The sequence below is a fragment of the Podarcis melisellensis genome (assembly GCF_964234715.1).
Source record: "Podarcis melisellensis genome assembly, chromosome: 5".
In the NCBI taxonomy this organism is placed as follows: domain Eukaryota; kingdom Metazoa; phylum Chordata; class Lepidosauria; order Squamata; family Lacertidae; genus Podarcis; species Podarcis melisellensis.
This window is the reverse complement of record NC_138537.1, coordinates 30519210-30541610: the sequence shown is the minus strand read 5'-3', so window position 1 is coordinate 30541610 and position 22401 is coordinate 30519210. Positions and strand designations below refer to the sequence as shown.

The 22401-nt window shown below is 43.6% G+C and overlaps 1 protein-coding gene across 1 annotated transcript; it reads left to right on the top strand.

Moving 5' to 3' along the window:
* Positions 1-1876: 1876 nt before the first annotated feature.
* MOGAT1 (monoacylglycerol O-acyltransferase 1) lies at positions 1877-20965 on the top strand. The gene is made up of 6 exons (XM_081910543.1): positions 1877-2277; positions 11658-11836; positions 12886-13090; positions 14818-14992; positions 17487-17686; positions 20661-20965. Exons 1-6 carry the CDS (start codon positions 2184-2186, stop codon positions 20813-20815), a joined length of 1008 nt encoding a protein of 335 aa, XP_081766669.1. The 5' UTR covers positions 1877-2183; the 3' UTR covers positions 20816-20965.
* Positions 20966-22401: the final 1436 nt, after the last annotated feature.

The window sequence follows — 22401 nt, the reverse complement described above, 5'->3', positions numbered from 1 at the left end:
ATATATGGATTTATTCTCCTCTGTTTGCGTACAGGGGAATCCCCACTTACACGGGGGTTCCATTACTGGCTACCACTCGCGTCAGTGGGATGAGCGTACGTGCCATCTAGTCTGCCTCCAAACTGCCCCCTTTGGGTGCCACAAATGGCACATGTCACTGGTTGAGCGCGTTCTGATCATGCAAGAGTGCAGAGGAGCCTGTATATGGGTGCCAACTTGAATAAAATATTGGATGGAGGCCAAATAATTGAAATTGAAATACTTTATTGTCACTTGTACAACTTGTATACAGTGAGATTACACAAGCACCCCCCACTCAGCTCTCTTAGTCTTAATACCCTTGTTTACTGATGCACACCCACCAAACCTGAAAGTCAGTTGCCCTGTTGTTATCTTTTCATTCAGCAGCCTAACAGCCCATGGATAGAAGCTGTTCTTTACCCTGTTGGTGCAGCTAAATCATGCTTCTATAACTTCTGTCTGAGGGCAGAAGATCAATAAATTGCCAGCCAGGATGTGAATCATGCCTGAGAATTTTCCTCACTCTCCTGAGGCAACGTTCTTCTGCTATTTCATGCAGCGGATTCACGGGACAACCCATAATATCTTGTGCTGTATTCACCACCCTCTGTAGGCACTTCCTATCAGTTGATGACAAACCAGCATACCACACCATGATGCAGTATGAAAGGACACTTTCTATTGTAGACCGGTAGAAGGAGATAATCAAATGTTGATTGACATCGTTCTTTCGCAATACTCTGAGGAGATGGAGTCTCTGTTGGGCTTTCTTAACCACCTGGGTTGTATTTATTTTATTTATTTATTCTTTCTTTCTTTATTAGTATTTATTAAATAAGCTCCGCTCTGCATAATCAATCACATGATGGGGCACACCCACACCATCTGAATGGCAATGCCCATCAACTTTGGGGTGACCCAGCCTCTTCAACTATTTTATTGGGGGGGAGGGACCTTGGCCCCAGGAGTTGGCTCCTACGATATGGTTTTATACAAGGTCAATCAATATATACTCTAAATTGAGGGGGAAATTTGCACCTGAACCTTGTCCAATTCAAAATTGTCCCCAAGACCCACGTCACTGGTCAGCATTAACACCAGGCCTCCTAAGCCCAGCTCAAATGACCAGCCAGTGCTAAGAGGTCCAGGAGAACCGATCTGGTCACCCCACCACCTTTCCATTCTGTGGTCATCCTCAGAAATGACAAAGGGCAAATCCTCACCAGACTTTCAAAGCACAGTCAACAGACATTTAAAGCACTTGACTCCCCCTCTTAAGACACTTGGGAACTGTAATTCCCCCCTCGCAGGACTACAATTCCCAGCATCCTTAACGAACCACAATTCCCAGGATTCTTTGGGTGGGGGAGAAGCCATGTTTAAATGTATGTTGTGAATATGCAGACAAATTATTGGATCTTTGAACTAAGAGACGGCTTATTGCATGGGGGAGCCAGAAAAGAGCGCAGGAGGGAGAGAGCTGCGCCCAACAAGTAACTTACTCCATCCCGTTGTTGGGATGAAATGAAAAACACTTTTCAGTTACAAATGATAGCAATGGATAAACTTATTAATAATAATAATAATTTTAAGGCAGTCCTAAACGGGCTTACTGGGACGCTAACTGCCTCGAAAGCAACAGGGCTTTCCTTGCTCGCAATAAGGACTTCAGGGAAGATACGTTTCGAATGGATCATGTGGCAGCGTGAAATAGATCGGAGATCTAAGAAAGCCCTCCCAATTTCGTTTGTCCATGTTGTGCCGCGTATGCCCTCTCCCCTTCCCCGGCCACAGGCTCCCCCTCCCCACGAACAACACCGCCTCCGAGGGGCTCTGTTGGGGCCGCCGCCACGTTCCGCGACCGGCCCAAGGAAGCAGCCCGGCAGGCAGCCAGGGCGGATCCTTGCCGCTTAGGCGCTGGGGAAGGCGCGGACCGAGGCGCAAAGCTCTCGTCGAGGTCTCCAACTCCCTTGGCTCCAGGGATCGCGCCGGCGGCAGGGCCCCGCCTCGGGATCTCCAAACTTGGAAGGGGCAATGGGCTCTCTCCACTGGCCAGGCGCAGCCCGGCCCGCGAGGAGGACCCACCCCGGGGGAGGCGAGAAGCCGCGCTCACCGTTGCCCTTTGGGCGCCTTCTGGCGAGAAGCCTCTCCGGCGGCGCGCCATGAAGGTCGAGTTCGCCCCGCTCAACATCCCCCTGGCGAGGAGGCTGCAGACGGCCGCCGTCTTTCAATGGGTCTTCTCGTTCCTGCTGCTAGGTAAGCGCGTCCGCGCCCCGTCTAGGTGCCCGATCCTCGCCTAGATCGCTTGGACGTAAACAGAAATTGCAGTAAACGAATGTGGTCGCGCCGCAAGCTAGTGAAAATTTTGCTTTTCTGAGAGTTAAGCCTGATTGGAGCTGGGAATTGTCGAGTTGGTAGAGATCACGAGGGTCATCCCCCTATAATGAAGGAATCTCTTTACCCAAGTAGGACTCGAACCCACGACCTTGAGATTAAGAATCTCATACTGTACCGACTGAGTTATCCTAGCTGTCGAAGGGATGCTTATACGATCGGGCTATAATGGAATTCCGTGCAGGCAGCTCAGTAAGTTTTACTTCTGAGTAAACATGCATGGGGTGGGGCAGGATTCGAGCTCAGGCACGGTGCAAGTTGACTCGCAAGTAAGTCTCACTAAGCTGAGGTTCCGTTCCAAGCAGCTATGCTGTAAGCCTGCTGCCTTACTAAGGAGTAAGTCGCACTGAAACAAAGTGGGATTTAGGAAACCAGAGCAGAGTCTGGCTGTTGGCTTGTGGTTCTAAACGCTTTTGCTAGGAAATAAGCCCCTCCTCACTTGATGTGGCTTACTCCAGAGTAAGGCAGCAAGCCAGTGCATACATCTTTGTGACGAAATCCAAATTTAAAAGCCGTGGGGCTTGCTTCAGAGTAAAAGTGCTTTAAGCTCAGACTGCACCACTTAGAAACAGGCAAGATGCGTTCAGTGTCCCACGTGGGGATTTGGAAAACTGCCTACTGGAACTTTATACATTTGTGATGAGCTTTGCGTGCTCTTGCGGAAAGGTTGTGATGATGTGATGGCTCTAGCATTCTAAGAGAGCAATTCTATGTAGCAGAAGCTGGAGGAAAGCAGTGTTAAGTGCTACCCCACAAGTCATGTGACAGAGCTGAATAGGTTCAGGCTCCAATTTAAGTCCCTCCTCTCTGGTCCCACACCCAGAATGCCCCATTTTGGAAGTTGCATTTGGCCTCACTTCAGCTGGCTGAGCTGGGATGAGAAAATTATGCAGGGCCATCTTTAGCATATATGGTGCCATGGTGCAAATTTTCCACCCAGCGCCCCCAAAGTTGTTGAGCTTTTTTTAGGGAGTAGTAGGGAGTCTCGCACTGCTAAAAACATCGCGCCAGGGAAAGCAGCACGCAGATTGTGCCAGTTAAAATAATGTATCAGAACGCCACCACCAGGGAAAACAGCATCACCGGACGGAAGGGGTGGTGATGCACACTTTTGCCCCCTCCCAAAGAGAAATCAGGAGTGCGCCATCCTCAGTGGCGTACTGAGGTCAGGTGGTGCCATTTAGGTGATTGATGGGTTAAGCAAATAAATTTTGATTACAGTACAGTGGTACCTCAGGTTAAGTACTTAATTCGTTATGGAGGTCCGTACTTAACCTGAAACTGTACTTAACCCGAAGCACCACTTTAGCTAATGGGGCCTCCTGCTGCTGCCGTGCTGCTGGAGCACAAGTTCTGTTCTCATCCTGAAGCAAAGTTCTTAATCCGAGGTACTATTTTTGGGTTAGTGGAGTCTGTAGCCTGAAGCGTCTGTAACCCCAGGTACCACTGTATTTGTATACTGTATTACCAAAAGATCATGATCTAGGATTCCGTGATCAGCAGAGATGTCTTTTGGAGATATTTAAAGGACTATCTATACCCAGAAGTAAAAACTGCTAGAGTACTGGTCTGCACCTAGTGACACATTTCCAAATTATTACCGGTAATTTTGGATCCCGGGGAACAATGGGTGGGTCGGGGCCGGTTGGCCACAAGTGGGCAGGCAGAGTAGCTTCATTTAGTCAAGCGGGTTGGTTGCGAGAAGAAGCCTCGCGCCCCTTTGGCTCCGCAGGTTCGGGTTGACGTGTCCATCATGCCTTGTACCAGATCAGTCTGAAAGCCAGAGCACCATCAAATTCCCAAAGCGGAAATTGATTAGGAGATGTCACAAACCTCTAGATCTATTGCGTTAAAAAAGTCATGTTCTTTACCATTTCCAAAAAAGCCTGACTCATAAAATATGTGCCGCCAGGGGTGATGTGGACCCTACCGACTTTGCTTCTACTTTGGGGCCGTTTGTTATTTATATGACCAAACAATCCCGTGGTTGACACATTCCAACTAAATATGAGTTTATTTGGCAACATTCATGATTATTTGGTACAAATAAGGTAAAGGTAAAGGTACCCCTGCCCGTACGGGCCAGTCTTGACAGACTCTGGGGTTGTGCGCCCATCTCACTTAAGAGGCCAGGGGCCAGCGCTGTCCGGAGACACTTCCGGGTCACGTGGCCAGCGTGACATCGCTGCTCTGGCGAGCCAGAGCCGCACACGGAAACGCCGTTTACCTTCCCGCTGGTAAGCGGTCCCTATTTATCTACTTGCACCTGGAGGTGCTTTCGAACTGCTAGGTTGGCAGGCGCTGGGACCGAGCAGCGGGAGCGCACCCCGCTGCAGGGATTCGAACCGCCGACCTTTCGATCGGCAAGTCCTAGGCGCTGAGGCTTTAACCCACAGCGCCACCTGCGTCCCATTTGGTACAAATAGGAACCCTGTATTCCCAGTCACCTGGGCGGGGTACAAATATAACAACTACTACTATTGAAAAAGCAAATAAAGCAAAATGTAGTATTTACCAACGTCTTAAGCATCCAGAGATTGTGCTGATGATGTTTACATTACTTTTATTGCTGCTGCTTACTTTGTGAGGGGTGGCCCTGAGGAACGCCAATCAAGGGACTTACTTCTGAGAAGTCTAGTATGGCTTCGCACACACTGTAAATTGTGGACAGCTTGGTGTGGAGTGTTCCAGTTGTTAGTACTACATCAGACTTTTGAGCCAACATTACAAATGCAATTTCTTACTGGAGAGAATGCAGAACTTGGCTTCCAAATTCCAAATGTGTGATGTGTGGAGTGTCGCATTGTATGTCTGAGCCTGAATGAACAACCAGGAGGCACCTTTCCTTCAACCAGTGTAGCTAGTATAGGAGCAGTCAGAGCTGCAAGAGTCCCCTTCATAGCAGAGCTCTTGTGTCCTTATGAAACACTTATCCATGACTAATATCAGCAAAACGCCGTTTGCATGAATTTGTGAAAATACTCTCTTGGAACTTTCAGCTTGTGGCTCATTTGTCCTAGCATACATCTAGTTTCTGCCAGAGGCTGCTCTCCAAAGCAGAACAGACAAAGATAGCAGTTGTTCTCTTATTAATCATCTGTAAAGATCAAGGACATGGCGACACGAGGAAGGCAACTGCATGGGGCTTCATGCAGATGAAAGAAATCAAGTTTCCTATCATTCCTGTTCGGCTCAGGCAAATTTCTGTATATGGATGGGGCCTTACTGAGCATAGGTTTTTCCAGATCTACTAATGGTTTATGTATTGGAATAACTGCTAGGTAATTATTGGCATCCGTCTGTCTTGAAAGACAATGGAGTCTGCCTCGGGGGTGAAATCAAACCGCTGGAAGATCACAACGTCTGCTGTGGCTACAGAGACCGGGAACTCCTAACTGCTGCTTCCCAAGTTGTTTTTGTTGCATTAGCTGCACTGAAGTGACCTCTCTGGGGTGCAAGCCTGGGCAGTGTTTATGGACGTCTTGGACTTTCCAGATGACAATTCCCCTCTCTTGGCCTCACTGATGTGGTCCAAGGGAAAGCAGAGCAATACATTTGGCACCAGCTTGGCTGCAGGTGTTGCCAGAAGGAGTTATGCAAGACACCATCCAGGTATCTTAGAGACTTCATTCTGGATTTGTGTAGAATTTGCTCCTTAGCTTTTTCTTCTCCTGCAGATGCCCCGCAGGGTAGCAGGTACAGATTTTTCCTCAGGGAAAATTAGGACCAGAATTTTCCTTCACCTAGATGGGCTACCTTCCTGGGTTGATGAGCCACACCTGCTCCTCACTTCCCTCTATGGTGCGTGCAGAAACCACCTTTTTGACCATTGGACCCACTATTGGTCTTGTCTGCTCAATCTGCTAGAGCCCATCTGCAGGGGAAGTCCCTAACCAACTGAGGGTTTGAGACCCATTGGCTACCCTCCCCTAGTTTAGTCAGCCAGTCGGAACATTTCCCAGAATGTGGCTGCTGTCGCATGCTGACAGCTTCTAGCAGCCACAGGTGAGAGCTGAGTGCAGGATGGGGACCAAAGGTGGGCAAGCTACCCCAGAAGTAGTACGATGCGTCTCCCGCCAGAGGTGTTCCTCCTAACCCCCCATACACTCCATACAAGAGAATAAAATGTTGCAAATAATTGGCAAAAAAAGAAGAAGATTGAATCTTTACCACAGTATGCAGCCTCGGTCCAGTATACCTGAAACGAGCGTCTCCACCCCCATCATTTTGCCTGGACACTGAGGTCCAGTGCCGAGGGCCTTCTGGTGGTTCCCTCACTGAGAGAAGCCAAGTTACAGGGAACCAGGCAGAGGGCCTTCTTGGTAGTGGCACCCACCCTGTGGAACACCCTCCCACCAGATGTCAAAGAGAAAAACAACTACCAGACTTTTAGAAGACATCTGAAGGCAGCCCTGTTTAGGGAAGCTTTTAATGTTCAACAGACTACTGTATTTTAATACTTTGGTGGAAGCTGCCCAGAGTGACTGGGGCAGCCAGATGGGCGGGGTATAAATAATAAATTATTATTATTATTATTATTATTATTATGCCACTCAACTTGCCCAGTGGTGCAGGGCAGGACTTTGGGCAGAAGTTCAGGGCCTCACTCAACAGAATGAGGAGGAGCCCCCTGCCTCAAATGCAGCAGTGCTGGCTTACCACATTTGAAACACGGCCATCGAAAGGAATTGCAATCCCACCTCTCCACATTCTTATACCATTAGGCCTGGAGTCTAAAATTACCAAACGGCTCGCTTCTTTGTCAGTGAGGATGAATTGACTTTCTGTCATTCCATCCAATGCTCTGACAGCTCCTAAACCATTTATTATTCATTAATAGAAGCTAGAGGCACAGCCTCGGACAAGTGTTTCCTGCTTAATCCAATTAGTGTAATAATGTTTTGTTTGCTGAACACCCAGCGCGGATTAAGCACAAGGGAGACAACTTGCTTCAGTGCAATGACTTTGTGTGGTGCTTTTCTGTTAGGTTTTTCTTTTATGCGTTGGATCCCAAATAATGTTGCGCCAATGTTGTATGTCTGACTGGAGTCAGGCTGTTTAGATGAGGAGCTATACAAGTGAGCCAAACTGGAAGTCTGGCTCCAAGTGCTTGCTTTCATGTATGTTGCAGTTCCATACAGTTTGAGGATGAAAATAGGGATGTTGTCTGAATGCCAACACAGCTCTCTCCATCGCTGCACATTCCTGAAAGCTCTGCAATGACACCTCCTGCCATGTAACAGAAGCACAGTTATCTTCTTTTTAAACCTGGGGAATCTCTAATCTCAGGATGAATCTGCTTGCATATGCCATCTAATACAGCAAGTGGGTATTGCATTGCAAATAAATGGTGCAGTGTGTTGGGCTCCCTATTCAGGATTCCAATTGCTCCATTCTTTTCCACCACCCTGAGTAGTTTGCAATCCACAGCCAGTGAGCATACTTGGGCTGGATCTAGACACATCAAAGAAGAGTTTCAGTTAAACGCATTGCAAACTTTGTATGAGAAATCGGGTTAGGAAGAATGGAATTCCACAGCGCCGTCTGGTGTCATAGTGTTAGAATGCATAAACAATGCATATAAAGTGATATTTCTTTGCCAATGTAGCTGAGTCCTTAGTTCTCATAGGTTTGTTTGTGAATCACTTCCCTTCCTAGGCTTTTCCCCTGCACACCGCAGGGTCTCCAGCCCACTATCTTCTTCTTGTCTGTGAATGCTCCCATTTTTGGCTGCGAAAGCAACAGCAATCACAATCTGAACATCAGAAATAGAGGAGATTATATATATTAATTATATGAACACTTACATCAGGAATAGAAGTGAAGCTGATGCTCTTCTGTGAACTGGCGACTACTATTTATTGAAAGGGAATCCTCAAAATTGTTGCCAAAGTTCCTGAGAGACAGTTTTTTACTAGGAACAGGTACAGTGGGACCTCTGGATGCAAACGGGATCCGTTCTGGAGCCCAGTTTGCATCCAGAAGCGAACGCAACCCACGTCCGTGCATCTGTGTGGGTCGCGATTTGCCGCTTCCACGTGTGCGCCTGACGTCATTTTTACCATCTGCGCATGCGCAATCATCAAAACCTGGAAGTAACATGCTCCATTACTTCTGGGTCACCGCAGCACGCAACCCGATAATACTTATCCCAAAGCTACTTCAACCCAAGGTATGACTGTACTGGAAACCACAGAGGGTGCAAAGTTCATAATCATAGCAACATATATTAAGGACTTTACAAGGCTGTCATCTGCTGGTAAGTCTAGTATTCAGCAGGGAGCAACAAACTCTGGTTCAGGTGAAGGAATTGCAAGATCTAGGCTAGGGAGCACACATGTAAACACACTGGAATCCTTGAGCTCTTCTTTCCTTATAGACAGCTTGTTGTAACACACAGTGCATCTAAAGTCATTGTGTTTTTGGATCCCTAACCCACAGCCCTCAGAATATCCTTGGGGAGTCTGAAAAAGTTTCCCCACTCCTGCTCCTAGGTCATGTGGGGTGTTTTATTTCAGTCTCACTTCCTCATTGGCCATTAATGTGTCACCTATGGCCCTGTTTCCTTCAAACCACCCTGTTTCCCTTAGGGACGTAAAAGCAGATGCAAACCGAGGGGGGAGGGACCCTGCCCAAACCACAAGATGTTTGTGCCCTGCCCTCAATTTCATATGTGCTAGAGGTGAAACCCAGCAGAGGGATAACTTTAGAATGCATTTTCAATATTAGTCCTTGTCTTGGAATATCTGAGGGAAAGTGCCTCTGGTCATGGGAAACACATTTAGGTTGTGTACACATTTAAAGCATCCCATTCCAATTGATTCATGGGAATTGTAGTTTTCCCCTCGCAGAGCTAGAGTTCCCAGAGCCCTTAACAAACTCCATCTCCCATTTTATCCTCACAACAACCCTGTGAGGTAGTTTAGACAGAGATAGTGACTGGTCCAAGGCCACCTGCTTAAGATTCATGGTGTTTAGCAGGGGTTTGACCCCTGGGGAAAACCAAAGCCTGCAATTGGGTAGGAGAAATCACGCATGTGGAGAAAGTCAGGGATAAATTGAATGGGAAGGTGCAGGAACTAAACTGAAATTAAATGCAAACAAGAGTGGTGGACTAGCTCATCCTGGATGGGGCTGGTGGGAGTTGTAGTCTAAATGACTGACCATTTACTCTTTCAGGTCCCTAACATTGCTCAGAGTGACATGCAGAGACTTACCAGTTGAACTGCCTGTGTCACTGTGTTGCCTTTCACCAAAAATATGTTGTTGTCCAAGGTTTATGTAACTTGGTCTTCAACTTGCTTTTAATCAAAGCTGCTTAAGAACTCTCTCATGTGTTTGTTATTGATCTTTTTAACACCATGAGCTTTGTTAACTTTGCTTAACAGGTCATTCAGACAAACACAGAAAGAACAGTGGGTGTGTTAGTTTGAGCCTTAGTGTTTCTGAGTTCATTTGGCTACCTACCCTAAGGAAAGCAGGACGCACATCTCAGGGTAAGCCCTTGGTTAGTACAAAAGCAAACCTATCCTATCAGCTTTTGTTGCTATCTGGACTGTGTGGCAGCCTTGGTGAAGTCTTTGAATAGCCTGCCAGGTACTAGTCATCAAACTTTGTGTGACTTTCATACCTCAAGGTCATGTTGATGTTAAGCCATGTGGAATCCTGCCAAGGAGCTGAAAGGGTAGTAATTCTGTCAAGCCAAGTGAGACTATATTGAGTCATTGTCATGTCAGGAACTTGCTCAGCCACAAATGGAATACGTACATCTCGGCTTTTGGAATAAGTTGCAAAACTTGTGCTGCAAGATACTTGTAATACAAGAACTCATGACCACTTGCTTGATAAATCGAGAGGAAAGTTTATCATAACTGTCCTCTCCCCTGAAACGTTCTCAAGATGCCTTTGCTTTTAAGTTCTGCACGTACATGGGATTATTGTGCAGGCTCTAAATCTGTTAAAGTTTGGCACTGGGAGAAAATTCTCTCTTTTGAAAGTGTGTTACTCAAGAAAGGTCTGGCCTTCCATGTCTTTCACTCTTCCAATTCCTTTCTGTCTCCTTGTCTCTTGCCAAATAATTTCTAAATTGTGTCGGATTATGCATTTTGGATACAAGCTATATTGCGGGAAACAAATGTATTTGATTTGGATGAGAAAGAAAATGGAGAGTTTAAAAAAACAAAGTTAGGCTTTAGACAATTTCTTCTCAAGTTCATTTCCCTTAAAATGGTGAATTCCTATACACGTCTACTTAGAAATATGTTCTGTTGATTTAAATGAGCTTACCGCTAAGTGAATTGATGTAGGATTGAAAGCAATGGAGCTTACTTCTGAGTAGACATGAACAGGGCAGCACAGTTGGCTGCCTATTTTCCTGAGGCTCTTGTTTGCTGTATCTGCCACTGTCGTGTTAGCCCTACTCAGCCCCTGACACCTGCATATTGAGTGTGGATATCTGAAAAGTGACTTTTGCATCTATTCATGTATACATGTCAGGATTAGAATAATTTACCATTAGTGTGGTCCCTTTTTATTCCCAAAGCTAAAAATAAATTATTTCCCAGCTTCAGCTTGAAACTATCATGGAATTGTAGTATCGAACCACATATTCTCAGCAGAATGATTAATATTTATCATTTTAAATTATCCAAGGCAGGACATTATGCCTCCGTGCTCTGATTTCTCGTTTTATCAGGCAGAATGACAAAAATGAAACAAAATAAAGGAGAAGCCTTTGAAAGGGTAAAATAAAAACCCCAGCATTTGATGAAGGATTTCAAAGGGTATACAGTGGTACCTCGGGTTACAGACGCTTTGGGTTACAGACACTTCAGGTTACAGACTCTGCTAACTCAGAAAGAGTACCTTGAGTTAAGAACTTTGCTTCAGGATGAGAACAGAAATCATGCAGCAGCAGGGGGGTTGCAGGAATGCAAAGGATAGAATAGAACCTTCCACTGCTGTCAACAGCAATATCGCAGTGTTACAAGTTTTGGGGCAGAGAGCAGGTTGTATGTCAGAGTTGAGAGCAGACAGTTGCAGAGAAGCAAAGCAGCAAGCTGGTGTGGCTATGGGGGAAGCACCCTCCATGGATTAGGTACAAGGAGAGAACTCTCAAGAGGCTACTGTTGGCCAGCCATAGGGATCACAATGGGAAAGGAGAAGAAAATGGCAAGGAGGTAAAATTATGAGTTGCATTCATCGTATGAAATGTTTTGTATTTTCTGTGTCTGTGTTTTTAGCACAATGCTGCTGTGGAATCTTCATGATCTTTGTGTTTGGAGATTACTGGTTTATCTCAGCTATTTATGCACTCTGGCTCTACCTCGACTGGGAAACCCCCCAAACTGGAGGGCGAATATCCAAGTGGGTCAGAAACTGGACTGTGTGGAGATACTTTAAGGAATACTTTCCAATTCAGGTGAGTGAAATATTGTGCAGTGAAAGTGAATGTGTTTGTGTGTGCGCGCTTGTGTGCTCTGCGTATGTCCCAGAGCATGGGGAGGAAAGCCGATGTAGTTTGCATCTCATTAGGATTCCACTTCTGTTTTGTTTTGTTCCATTATTATTCCTGTGCTGAAATTTTGCACGTGTGGATGGCCAATGTGAAAAGGCCATCACAGAAACATGGCCACACGTTGCACTAAACAATGGCTGAGCACCACATTATGGTCCTAGATAAGCCTTGGGCTTTGCACACTCCCCTGCTGTCCTCTAATGTGACTGGAAGAAATGGTTTTGAAAGCTTTCAATCCTTTCCTTGCTTAACTACAGCTTGCTATGCAATCCTAACAAACCAACTATGGTTGGCTTGGAACAGCTTGAGCACAACAGGACTTATTTCTGAGTAGCTCTGCATAGATTGCATTATAACACTATGGAGCTGAGATCTCTGTGTCTATATACTCTACAAGTTCCACCTCCATTTCTTATTTTTAACCCAAATTGAGGTCTCTTCCAGAGAAGCTGTTCTTTGAGCAATCTTTCTTATTTGTGGGTGTGGAGGTTATGCAACAGGACATCAAGAGAGTGTGGTGTAGTGGTTAAAAGTGGTAGTCTCGTAATCTGGGGAACCGGGCTTGCGTCTCCGCTCCTCCACATGCAGCTGCTGAGTGACCTTGGGCTAGTCATACTTCTTTGAAGTCTCTCAGCCCCACTCACCTCACAGAGTGTTTGTTGTGGGGGAGGAAGGGAAAGGAGAATGTTAGCTGCTTTGAGACTCCTTAGGGTAGTGATAAAGTGGGATATCAAATCCAAACTCTTCATCCAAACTCTTCTTACCCCCCACTTTCCAGAGTGTTTCCCCATAACTTTCCATCTCATCAAAATGTCTGGTCGGGGGGGGGGGGGAGCAGGTTTGTTTTGCAAAAGCAATAATTAGCTTTCGTTGTGGGATCTGAATTGGCCAGTATGCAATTGCCAGTCAACTTTTAAATTAAGAGTGAACTTCTTGCTGAGCCTTTATTTCAGCTCATAAAAACCTCGGATTTGGATCCAAGCCAGAACTACCTCTTTGGGTTTCATCCTCATGGCGTCCTTGTCGCTGGAGCTTTTGGAAACTTTTGCACAGAATACACAGGTTTTAAGAGGTTATTCCCTGGTCTGACTCCATACCTACACATCTTGCCTTTCTGGTTCAGGTGTCCTTTCTTCAGAGACTATATTATGTGTGCAGGTAAGCAGTAAACCCTAGTAATTCAGATGTGTCTGTTTTTCAAAAAATGGAATTGATGTACAGTATTTTTTTAAAAAAATGTGACCCTAGCTGATTTCCAAAGCAACCGAACACATTTAGCAAATCAGATAATAACAGTGGGCTGTATTTAACATATCACTAAGGAGAATGTTCTGCCAGTTTCAGGAGTTTTCCTTGTGCAGCAGAACATTACTCCCCTCTGCTGCCCCCATACACCAAAATACAAGTCACAAAGATTCAGAACTGTAGAACAGCCATCAGAAATTGAGCTCGCCAAAAGATCATTCGCCAAAGGCCTTTTCGAAAAGCCACGTCTTCACCAGCCATTTGAAGCAATGTAATGCTTTCACTGGCACACTTTGTTCACCTCGTAAAGTAAGCTCTGGGACGTGGCCTGATTCTCACAGGTGTTCTCCATCTTCTGATAAACAGCATTCCACATCACCAGAGGATGCAGAAAGAGGAGATTCCGCTCTACAGATGTACTCCTCAGTGTCTGGGTAGTGAGAGGATAGGAGGTTGCAGATGGGGATGAAGGATTTAACTTCATTCACCCCCTCACATGATTATTAATTGCATGAGCAGGGCCAGATTTATGTATAAGCTAAACAAGCTATAGCTTAGGGCCCCTCTCTCTTGGAGGGCCCCAAAAAATTTAAAGGGAAATTAAAACTGGATGTACATTTCCAAAATACAATATAAAAAAACAAATAAAACAAAACATACATACAGCAAGTGTTTTGTGTTGTGTAGGCTCCTATGATGTAAGTAATGGGCCCCGGCTGCTAGCCTGCTCCCTAAAATATCACTGGTTAGATACCTATTAGGTCCATAAATTACCATATAGCATATATTCAACACAAAAAAGTGACAATTTGTTGTTGACAAAGGACAGCTGGACATATAAAGGGCCCCTATTACCTTCAGTAGCTTAGGGCCTCATCAAACCTCAATCTGGCCCTGTGCATGAGGGGGAGACACCCAAACAGGGGTCATCAAATTCAGTAGTAACAACATGTAGGCATTACTGTTTCATAAGTTAAAACGGTAGTTTGTTACAGAGCATATATAAGAAATAATTGGATATCAAATACAGATGAATCGACCATCTTTTGGGATAGCTTAAAAAAAGGACATCAGAGCAGAACATTGAAATCTAGTCAGAGTATTAATAGCAGCTAAGTGGTGTACTCCCATAATTCCCACAGAACAAAAATAGTTTTAATAAAATTTGGTTTTTTTGCCTGCCACAGTGACAGAATTAATGGAGCTGGTATGCTTAAGGGAAAGTAGACAGTGGGCCCCTTTTAAGTACATGAAATGAGAACCTCAGTTAATATTTTTTATAAAGCTTTTCCCACTGCTATCATATTCAATTAAATAATTTGATCATTTATGTTGTAGATATTTAAATAAACTGTAATATGAGTTTTTTAGAAAACATATTTATATTTGTCTTATAATTCATTAAGGGCACAATCTTAATACAGGATTTTTTCAAAATAAACGGTAAATGAGTGACTATTAGATTGCATTATGTAATATGTCATTTGTAGACTGTTTGCATGTTTATAATAAAGAATTAACTACTGTACAGAGCACAAATTTAACTTCAGCAGATTTTTTCATTCCACCTGACTAATGGTTTCCATGCAACGCTGATTGGGTATTCTGTTATTTATTTATTTATTTATGCACACTTTCAGGGCTGGTTTCAGCATCCAAGAAAAGTGTGTCTCATGTGCTCAGCCACGAAGCTGGTGGAAATGTTGCTGTGATTGTAATTGGAGGAGCAGAAGAGTCTTTAGATGCCCGTCCTGGAAGCTTAACTCTTAGCATCCTCAAAAGGAAAGGCTTCATTAAGGTGGCTTTGAAACATGGGTAAGTTCTATGTGTAGACCTCACCCATTAAGAATAAAGTGGTAACACACAGGACATTAACTGGGAATCTAGAGAACTTGTCAATTGAAATAAGATGGAATGTAGGTACCCAAAACATGAAATGGACTATAGTGGTACCTCAGGTTAAGTACTTAATTCGTTCCGAAGGTCTGTTCTTAACCTGAAACTGTTCTTAACATGAAGCACTACTTTAGCTAATGGGGCCTCCTGCTGCCGCCGCGCCACCGGAGCCCGATTTCTGTTCTTATCCTGAAGCAAAGTTCTTAACCTGAGGTAATATTTCTTGGTTAGTGGAGTCTGTAACCTGAAGCGTATGTAACCCAAGGTACCACTGTACTTGATAGCATTCTATAAGTATATCTTGTCGTTGGCTACCATCTGTCTCAGGAGACAATGGAGGAGTGTGTCTTTGGGAGTGAAGTCAAAGGGTTGGAGAGTTACAGTGCTGTAGAGACTGATATGAGATAGACATGTTTTGTTGTGCTGCTGCAGATGCACCATGGCGTTTCTTCTCTCTGCAGTCCTCCCCAGCAGTCATCCTCCTCTGGTCACTGCTGCGGATACACAACCTGTCTGTCTCTAGCACTGGGGTTGTCTGCAAGGCATTCTCCCAACGTTTGCAATGCAGTTCCCCAGCCAAGTAACATCATAGGACGAAAGCACACCTGCTGTGCCACAGTGTGCGTTGACATGCGTTACATTAGGGGAAATTGCTAGAGAAAATTGCATACAAAATCTGTCAATTTCAGTTCTCTCAGTTTCTCATTTCCCCCACCTTCAATTCAGTTCTCCATATTTCTGCAGCAATCTGTGACTTTTTAAAATCATCATGAAAATTCATCAGCCTTTTAATGTGAATTTCTCCTAATACATTTTTGTACGGAGTTTCAACTTTTGCAAACAATTTCTCCTAATATAAAACATTTTTGTATGTTATTTTCACTAATATATTCTTCCCTCCCCACCCCCCACTCCGATATGTGCCTTTTCGTAAATGGTTGGAGAACTGCATCCCAGAATTTGGATAAGTGCAAATTATGAAGAATTCTCACATTGTTTTGGAAAGTGAGAAATTGATCAATTTGGCTTTGAGTGTGAATTAAATTTATCCTCCACACCACATGTATATAAAAATGAGGGAAGAAGTGCAGTGTTGTGAAATAGATTTCTCTCCCCCCCCCCATAACAAGAACCAAATATTCACACACAGAAAAGAGCTGTCCTATATATGTCTAAGAGTCATTTAATACGCAAGTATGAAATTGCACATGTAGCAACTTCCTGTTTCATGACTTTTTTTTACTGTGTGCTTGCAATATTTCTTTGTAAGTGAGCTATTAGCCAACAGCAGTCCTATGGGCCTTTCCCTTCCTGTGGTTATTGTTCCCGATTTCAACATTTCTTGCATTTACTGTCAATTCTAACTTTATATCTTGGTAAAAGAGGCAGCCAACTACAATTTCGTAAAAATCCTATGCAATATTTTTTTCTGCCCTGTGCTCAATACTTCACTGATTTTGGCTGGGGAGAGGGCTGCCTGCCTGTGCATGTGCCCTGTGTGTCCATGCCAGAATGTTTATGCAAGCGTATGGGCTGGCCATGCTTAGGTTTGGCAATAGTCCCCACTGGCATGTGGTCTCCACATGGTTAGCCAAGGGTGAATGGGGCCCTCAGGCCAAAATAAGCTTAGCCACCAACCTCTGATCTATGCAGTGCTATTTTTCTAGAAAAACAGGTGCTGGAACTCACCATGAACACCTCCCTTATTCTCTTAGAATGGAAATGGCGCCCACCTGAGAGGTGCTAGAACTGAGTTCTGGCTGAAAGAAAGCCCTAGACGTATGGCATCTGCTTAGTTAGTCCCATTGGACTAACCTGGTTTAGTCCTGGACTAATATTGCATTTAGTTGTGTAAATGGAGGCTTAGTCCTATTGCCTGTTGAGCTTTTCCTAGGAGGCAGTAGGTAGCAACATGAATTTAGTGCCAAAGTTATTTGTTGTTGTTGTTATTTAGTCGTGTCCGACTCTTCATGACCCAATGGACCAGAGCGCACCAGGCACTCCTGTCTTCCACTGCCTCCCGCAGTTTGGTCAAACTCATGCTGGTAGCTTCGAGAACACTGTCCAACCATCTTGTCCTCTGTCGTCCCCTTCTCCTTGTGCCCTCCATCTTTCCCAACATCAGGGTCTTTTCCAGGGAGTCTTCTCTTCTCATGAGGTGGCCAAAGTATTGGAGCCTCAGCTTCAGGATCTGTCCTTCCAGTGAGCACTCAGGGCTGATTTCCTTAAGAATGGATAGGTTTGTTCTTCTTGCAGTCCATGGGACTCTCAAGAGTCTCCTCCAGCACCATAATTCAAAAGCATCAATTCTTTCGTGATCAGCCTTCTTTATGGTCCAGCTCCTTTAAATGGGTATACTTGTCAACCCACTGACATGAATTATGTCAACTGCATTGTTGCTTTTCTCTGGCAGGGCTCAACTGGTCCCAGTGTTCTCTTTTGGGGAAAATGAACTATTCAAACAAGTTGCAAACCCCAAAGGATCAAGGCTCAGAACATTGCAAGAGAAACTGCAGAAGATTATGGGGTTTGCATTGCCTTTGTTTCATGGCAGAGGAATCTTTCAATATAGCTTTGGCGTGATGCCTTACAGGAAACCTGTTCACACTATTGGTAAGTTCTTTTTGCTCTCTTTTTGATCTCATATGCACATGTTCAATATACAAATCTGTGTCAAGAAATAGTAGCCGCTTAGCCTTTGAAAACGGTTCCATATACCATCTAAGCGCCAAATGCAGAAGAGGAAGAAGTTTGAAATAAGCATTTGTCTCTTTCCTGATCTTTTATTTATAGGTTTCCTCCTCTCCTCCTTCCCTTTGACTGTGTTGTGTTTATATGTAGCTCCTAGAATTTGTCAGCAGAAAATAATCTACATAACATGCTTCAATCCATACTTTATTACCCGCATCCCTATGTTGTACGGTCAGTGTGATATGTTGTGTTAAGAACATCATAAGAGCCTTTGTGGATCAGACCAAATGTGTTTTAACTATTATTTCCATTTATATACTGCTCTTCTTACAAGATCCCAGAGCAGTTCACAAGTAAAATACAAACCAAACAACTGCAACAACAAATCAAATAAGATGATATATTAAAATCACCAAAGCTTCAATACAGCAGTGAGATAATAAATACTTTGATTGCATATCCAATAAAACACTGACAGTTGGGAAACTCTGGCCTGCGAGCACTCCAATTGGAGAACAGCCTTTACCAAAGTTGTCATGGACTTTGAAGATGCTCAAACTCAGGATGAAAAGGAGAAACGTGCTAAGAGGAAGGCATGCTTGCCAAATCCACACCGTGATCAACTCCTGCCAGGAAACCTATGTTCCCACTGTGGAAGGACATGTGGATCCAGAATTGGCCTCCACAGTCACTTACAGACTCACTGTTAAGACCATGTTCATGGAAGACAATCTTACTCGGATATGAGTGATCGCTAAAGGAGGAGGAGGAGGACTTGGATCAGAGAGATTTGGGTTCCTACTGTACTCAACCAAGAAGCCCACTGGGTACACTTCAGTGATTGTGGATCCCATTATATCCCAGCATGATTACAGATCCCATTATCTTTCAGCTGAACTTACTATATAGGATAATTATGAATATAAAATGGAATAATCCCCATGCATGTCTCCTTGAGCTCCAAATAATAAGTGGTTTAAAAATGTCCACCTACATTCCCATTTGGTTATCTACCAAAACCAGGTTATTGCAGGAGTTTGATAATATGTTGAGCGGTTTGTACTTTTTCCTATATTGCATTCCACCATTCCTGTGCTTTGCGTAGTTTTCAAATGGCAAACTTCTAGTAACACACCATATTCTTGAGGTCGTGTGCAAGTATTATGTCAGCTGCTTCAAAATGTAAAGGATCATAAGATATGTTCTAACCACTTTTGTCAGGAGTGAAGAGAGGACTGAAAACCACTTCTGGCTCAACTTTTGATTAAGAGAAGTGCTCTTCTAAAAAGTGGCATTTTGCTTGCTACAGTACGATACGCCACAGAATATGTTGAGAGGTAGATTTGCATTTGTAAATACAAGTTAGAGATCATTAGAGGAGGTGTAGGAGAGAGGAGAAGAGGCTAAGAAAAGAACGAATGCTAATTGCAAAAACACTAGAACCTAAAAGGACGGGTGCACTACTTTGTGCACTGACTGCGAAATTTAAACTGACCTATGCATGAGCCTTTTAGGGTAGAGCAGGTTCCAGGTGCTGATTCAACCTGTTGCTTTATTAAAGTGATTTAAAAATAGCAAGAAAGAAATGCATGGTGGTTGTGATTGAACAAAATAACCAACTTTTGGAAACTGAAAAGTATACAAGAATAATTTGCAACAAGACACAGTTCTGTTAAACAAGAACACAAGGAGATCAACTGGCATACTGGTCATTTTAAATTGTGAACGCCTAGGTAAGTAAAAGGACAACTTCTATGATGTTTTGTATGCCTTTGTATCTTTGAGCACTTGTAAACATATCCCATGCATATAATAGTGTCCAAAATTTACAAACTAGTTCTAGGTTTAGATGGCACCATAAAGAAACAGGTTATTCAGATCGCAGCAGTCATTTGATTATAAATACTGAATAAGGAAAATGCCCGTTTTACTAGCCCAATAAAGTACAGTGGTACCTCGGGTTACATACGCTTCAGGTTACAGACTCTGCTAACCCAGAAATAGTACCTCAGGTTAAGAACTTTGCTTCAGGATGAGAACAGAAAACGTGCAGCAGTGGCATCAGGAGGCCCCATTAGCGAAAGTGGTGCTTCAGGTTAAGTACCGTTTCAGGTTACGAACGGACTTCCAGAACGAATTAAGTACTTAACCCGAGGTACCACTGTACTTCCATTCCTTAATAGGCAGTTGCCTGTAATTAACAGAGCTGCAGCAGAAGTCCTTCCCACTTGCAAATTTATTTTCTTTGGACATAATGACATACTCTGTTTTCATAATGGCTTCTTTTCAGCAAAAGAATCTGTCTTCAGTATGTGAGACTGTTTGGAAAAGCAGTTTGTTGGATGTAAACCACTTTGATTTTAAGAGCAGTATATAATTTTTATGAAATAAAGAAATAAAATTGGGAATTTTACTTTTCATGTGACCATTCATTTTGTTTGTTTTCACTTGCAAATTGATATTGCCATTCATACTGTATGTACATGAAGAAGTGTTGGAAGCAGCCACGTTGTATAGATCTTTGTTAACAGCTTCTAATGAAGTGGTGACACTGATACTGCCAATTTCGCCACTATTTCCTCCTTGGACATTGCTGTTTCTCTGCAGTACTAAGATCACACAGAACCATTTTTGAAAAATGTATTCAGGAAAACAACATAGTAAAGAGTATCCACATGCCTCAGTGTGAGTGGTACTGAAAAACCGATAGGTAGATATTCCTACTGTCCACATTTGACAAGGTCATTTGTGATGCTCTGCTAATGCAGGAAAGTTTATAACTTGGATAGCTCTAGAGGTCCCTTACAATTTATGAAAGATCATTAGATATTTGGATCAGAGCAATTACACAGATGACTCTCACTGGGATTTTCTTATTTTGTTTTTGATTTTGCAGTTGGGAACCCTATTGCGGTGAAACAGAATCTGAATCCCACCGTTGAAGAAATTAATCAACTCCATGAGAAATATCTGCAGGAACTCCAGGAGTTATTTGACAAAAACAAAGAAAAGTATGGGATATCAGAGCACGCATCTCTCACATTTACCTAAATGCAGGTTCAAGTACAAGGAGAATCTGATTCAGAAGAGTTGCTTGCTGGTGAAAAGCAACCTTTTACCCCATCCAACCCTTCTCTCCAACAACTTACAAGAGTTACAATCTTCTTGTGTAGCTGGGTACAATGTGACGCATTTGCTTTTTTTTAAAAAAAATGATTTGCAGTTCTCTCTCTGGTTTTTGTATACTGTGTTTTGCTCTATTGTCTGGGAATGCATTTTTATTCCTTCTCTCAATGGATGCAATTCTGTAACAAAACATTGCAAATCTACAAAGAATCCTAGTGCTTTTTAATCTTGTGCTTTTTCCGAGACAGACTCAATCTGTAAGCAGGGATGGTTGGTCTGTAAGAGAGTGCTCGTGGAATAAGTCTAGGGCTCCCATGTCTTCAGTCTTGTTCCTCCAGGAAATTTTTCCTACCTTTGAAACAGGTAGGGATTTTGCAGAGGTATGCTCTTGCAGAGTTCAGTTAGTATCCGAGTGGTTGCAGCAGAGAAGCCTTGGGGTTTTTTTGTTTTTTGAAAGAGAAGTGTATTGTGTCCATCTGAGTTGACTGAATAATTTTAAATGTTTTTGATGAATGCTCGTGTATGGCTTGTTGCCTAGCTATTGATCTGTATTTAACTATGCAATGCAATATGTGGCATATTAGGCGTTCCTAAGCCATATGGTATTGTACTTGAAGTGATTTAATAAGCCAAAGATGCTCATTTAGCAGGGACGGGAACTTTGTACTTTTGTAATTGGTGCGTTTATTTAGAAGAGTAGTGTGATGAGGCAAAATTGATGATTCTCTGGGAAGTTTTTTCACAGCACCCCTCCCAAATGATAATGATAATAGAGGAAGACAAACCACTTTTGCTTCTAAAGGAGCCATGCGTTGTGATTTTTTCCCTTTCAAAGCTCATTCACCAAAGAGACAGGTGGGAAGAGGTGCAATTAATACTTTGCAATGTAACTTTTAAAATATTAGAACTGTGTTGCATACTCTCTAGCTTTCAGGTTGAGAGCAACAATTTCAGTGGGGCAGAAATATTTTGACAGAAAAAAGTATTTGTAAATACTCCCCCCCTTTCTGTTCTGTATTACTGTTTTACCTGGAGGCAAGTGCTTTTGCACCTATTTCCGCTCACTCTGCTCTTCTGTCTTTTCTCATTTAAGTCACATAGTGATTCCCACTAGTAGAGTATTGAGTAAACAGGATGACATCATTGCAGCCCAAGGACAAGGAACCTTTTTCAGCTCCCGGCCTGCATTCACTCTGGGGGGGGGGGTCACATGACAGTGGTGAAGAGGGCCAGAGCAATGGATGGCATTCATTACCTTTCCACAGTAGGCTAGATTTTACACTCACTCTTACACTCCACACGATGCTCCATCCAGGCATTAGATGAGTTCAAGGACACATTCCAGCCAGGCAAAAACGCCAAGGAGGCTGCAAAGCAGTGCTGATGAGGGCCAAGTGGGGTGGCTGGGGAAAGTCCCAAGAACAAGATATTGTAATAAAGGCCTGAATGGCTGCAACTGGCCCGTTGGTCCGAGATTCCTTCTCCCTGTAACCAATTAAATACAGCAGTGT

Bases quoted from the DNA above. Each gene is read 5' to 3' on its own strand.
- MOGAT1 (XM_081910543.1), top strand. From the start codon at position 2,184: ATGAAGGTCGAGTTCGCCCCGCTCAACATCCCCCTGGCGAGGAGGCTG. The intron at 2,278-11,657 runs GTAAGCGCGTCC...CTGTGTTTTTAG, and splicing joins CTTCTCGTTCCTGCTGCTAG to CACAATGCTGCTGTGGAATC. The intron at 14,993-17,486 runs GTAAGTTCTATG...TTTCTCTGGCAG, and splicing joins AAGGTGGCTTTGAAACATGG to GGCTCAACTGGTCCCAGTGT.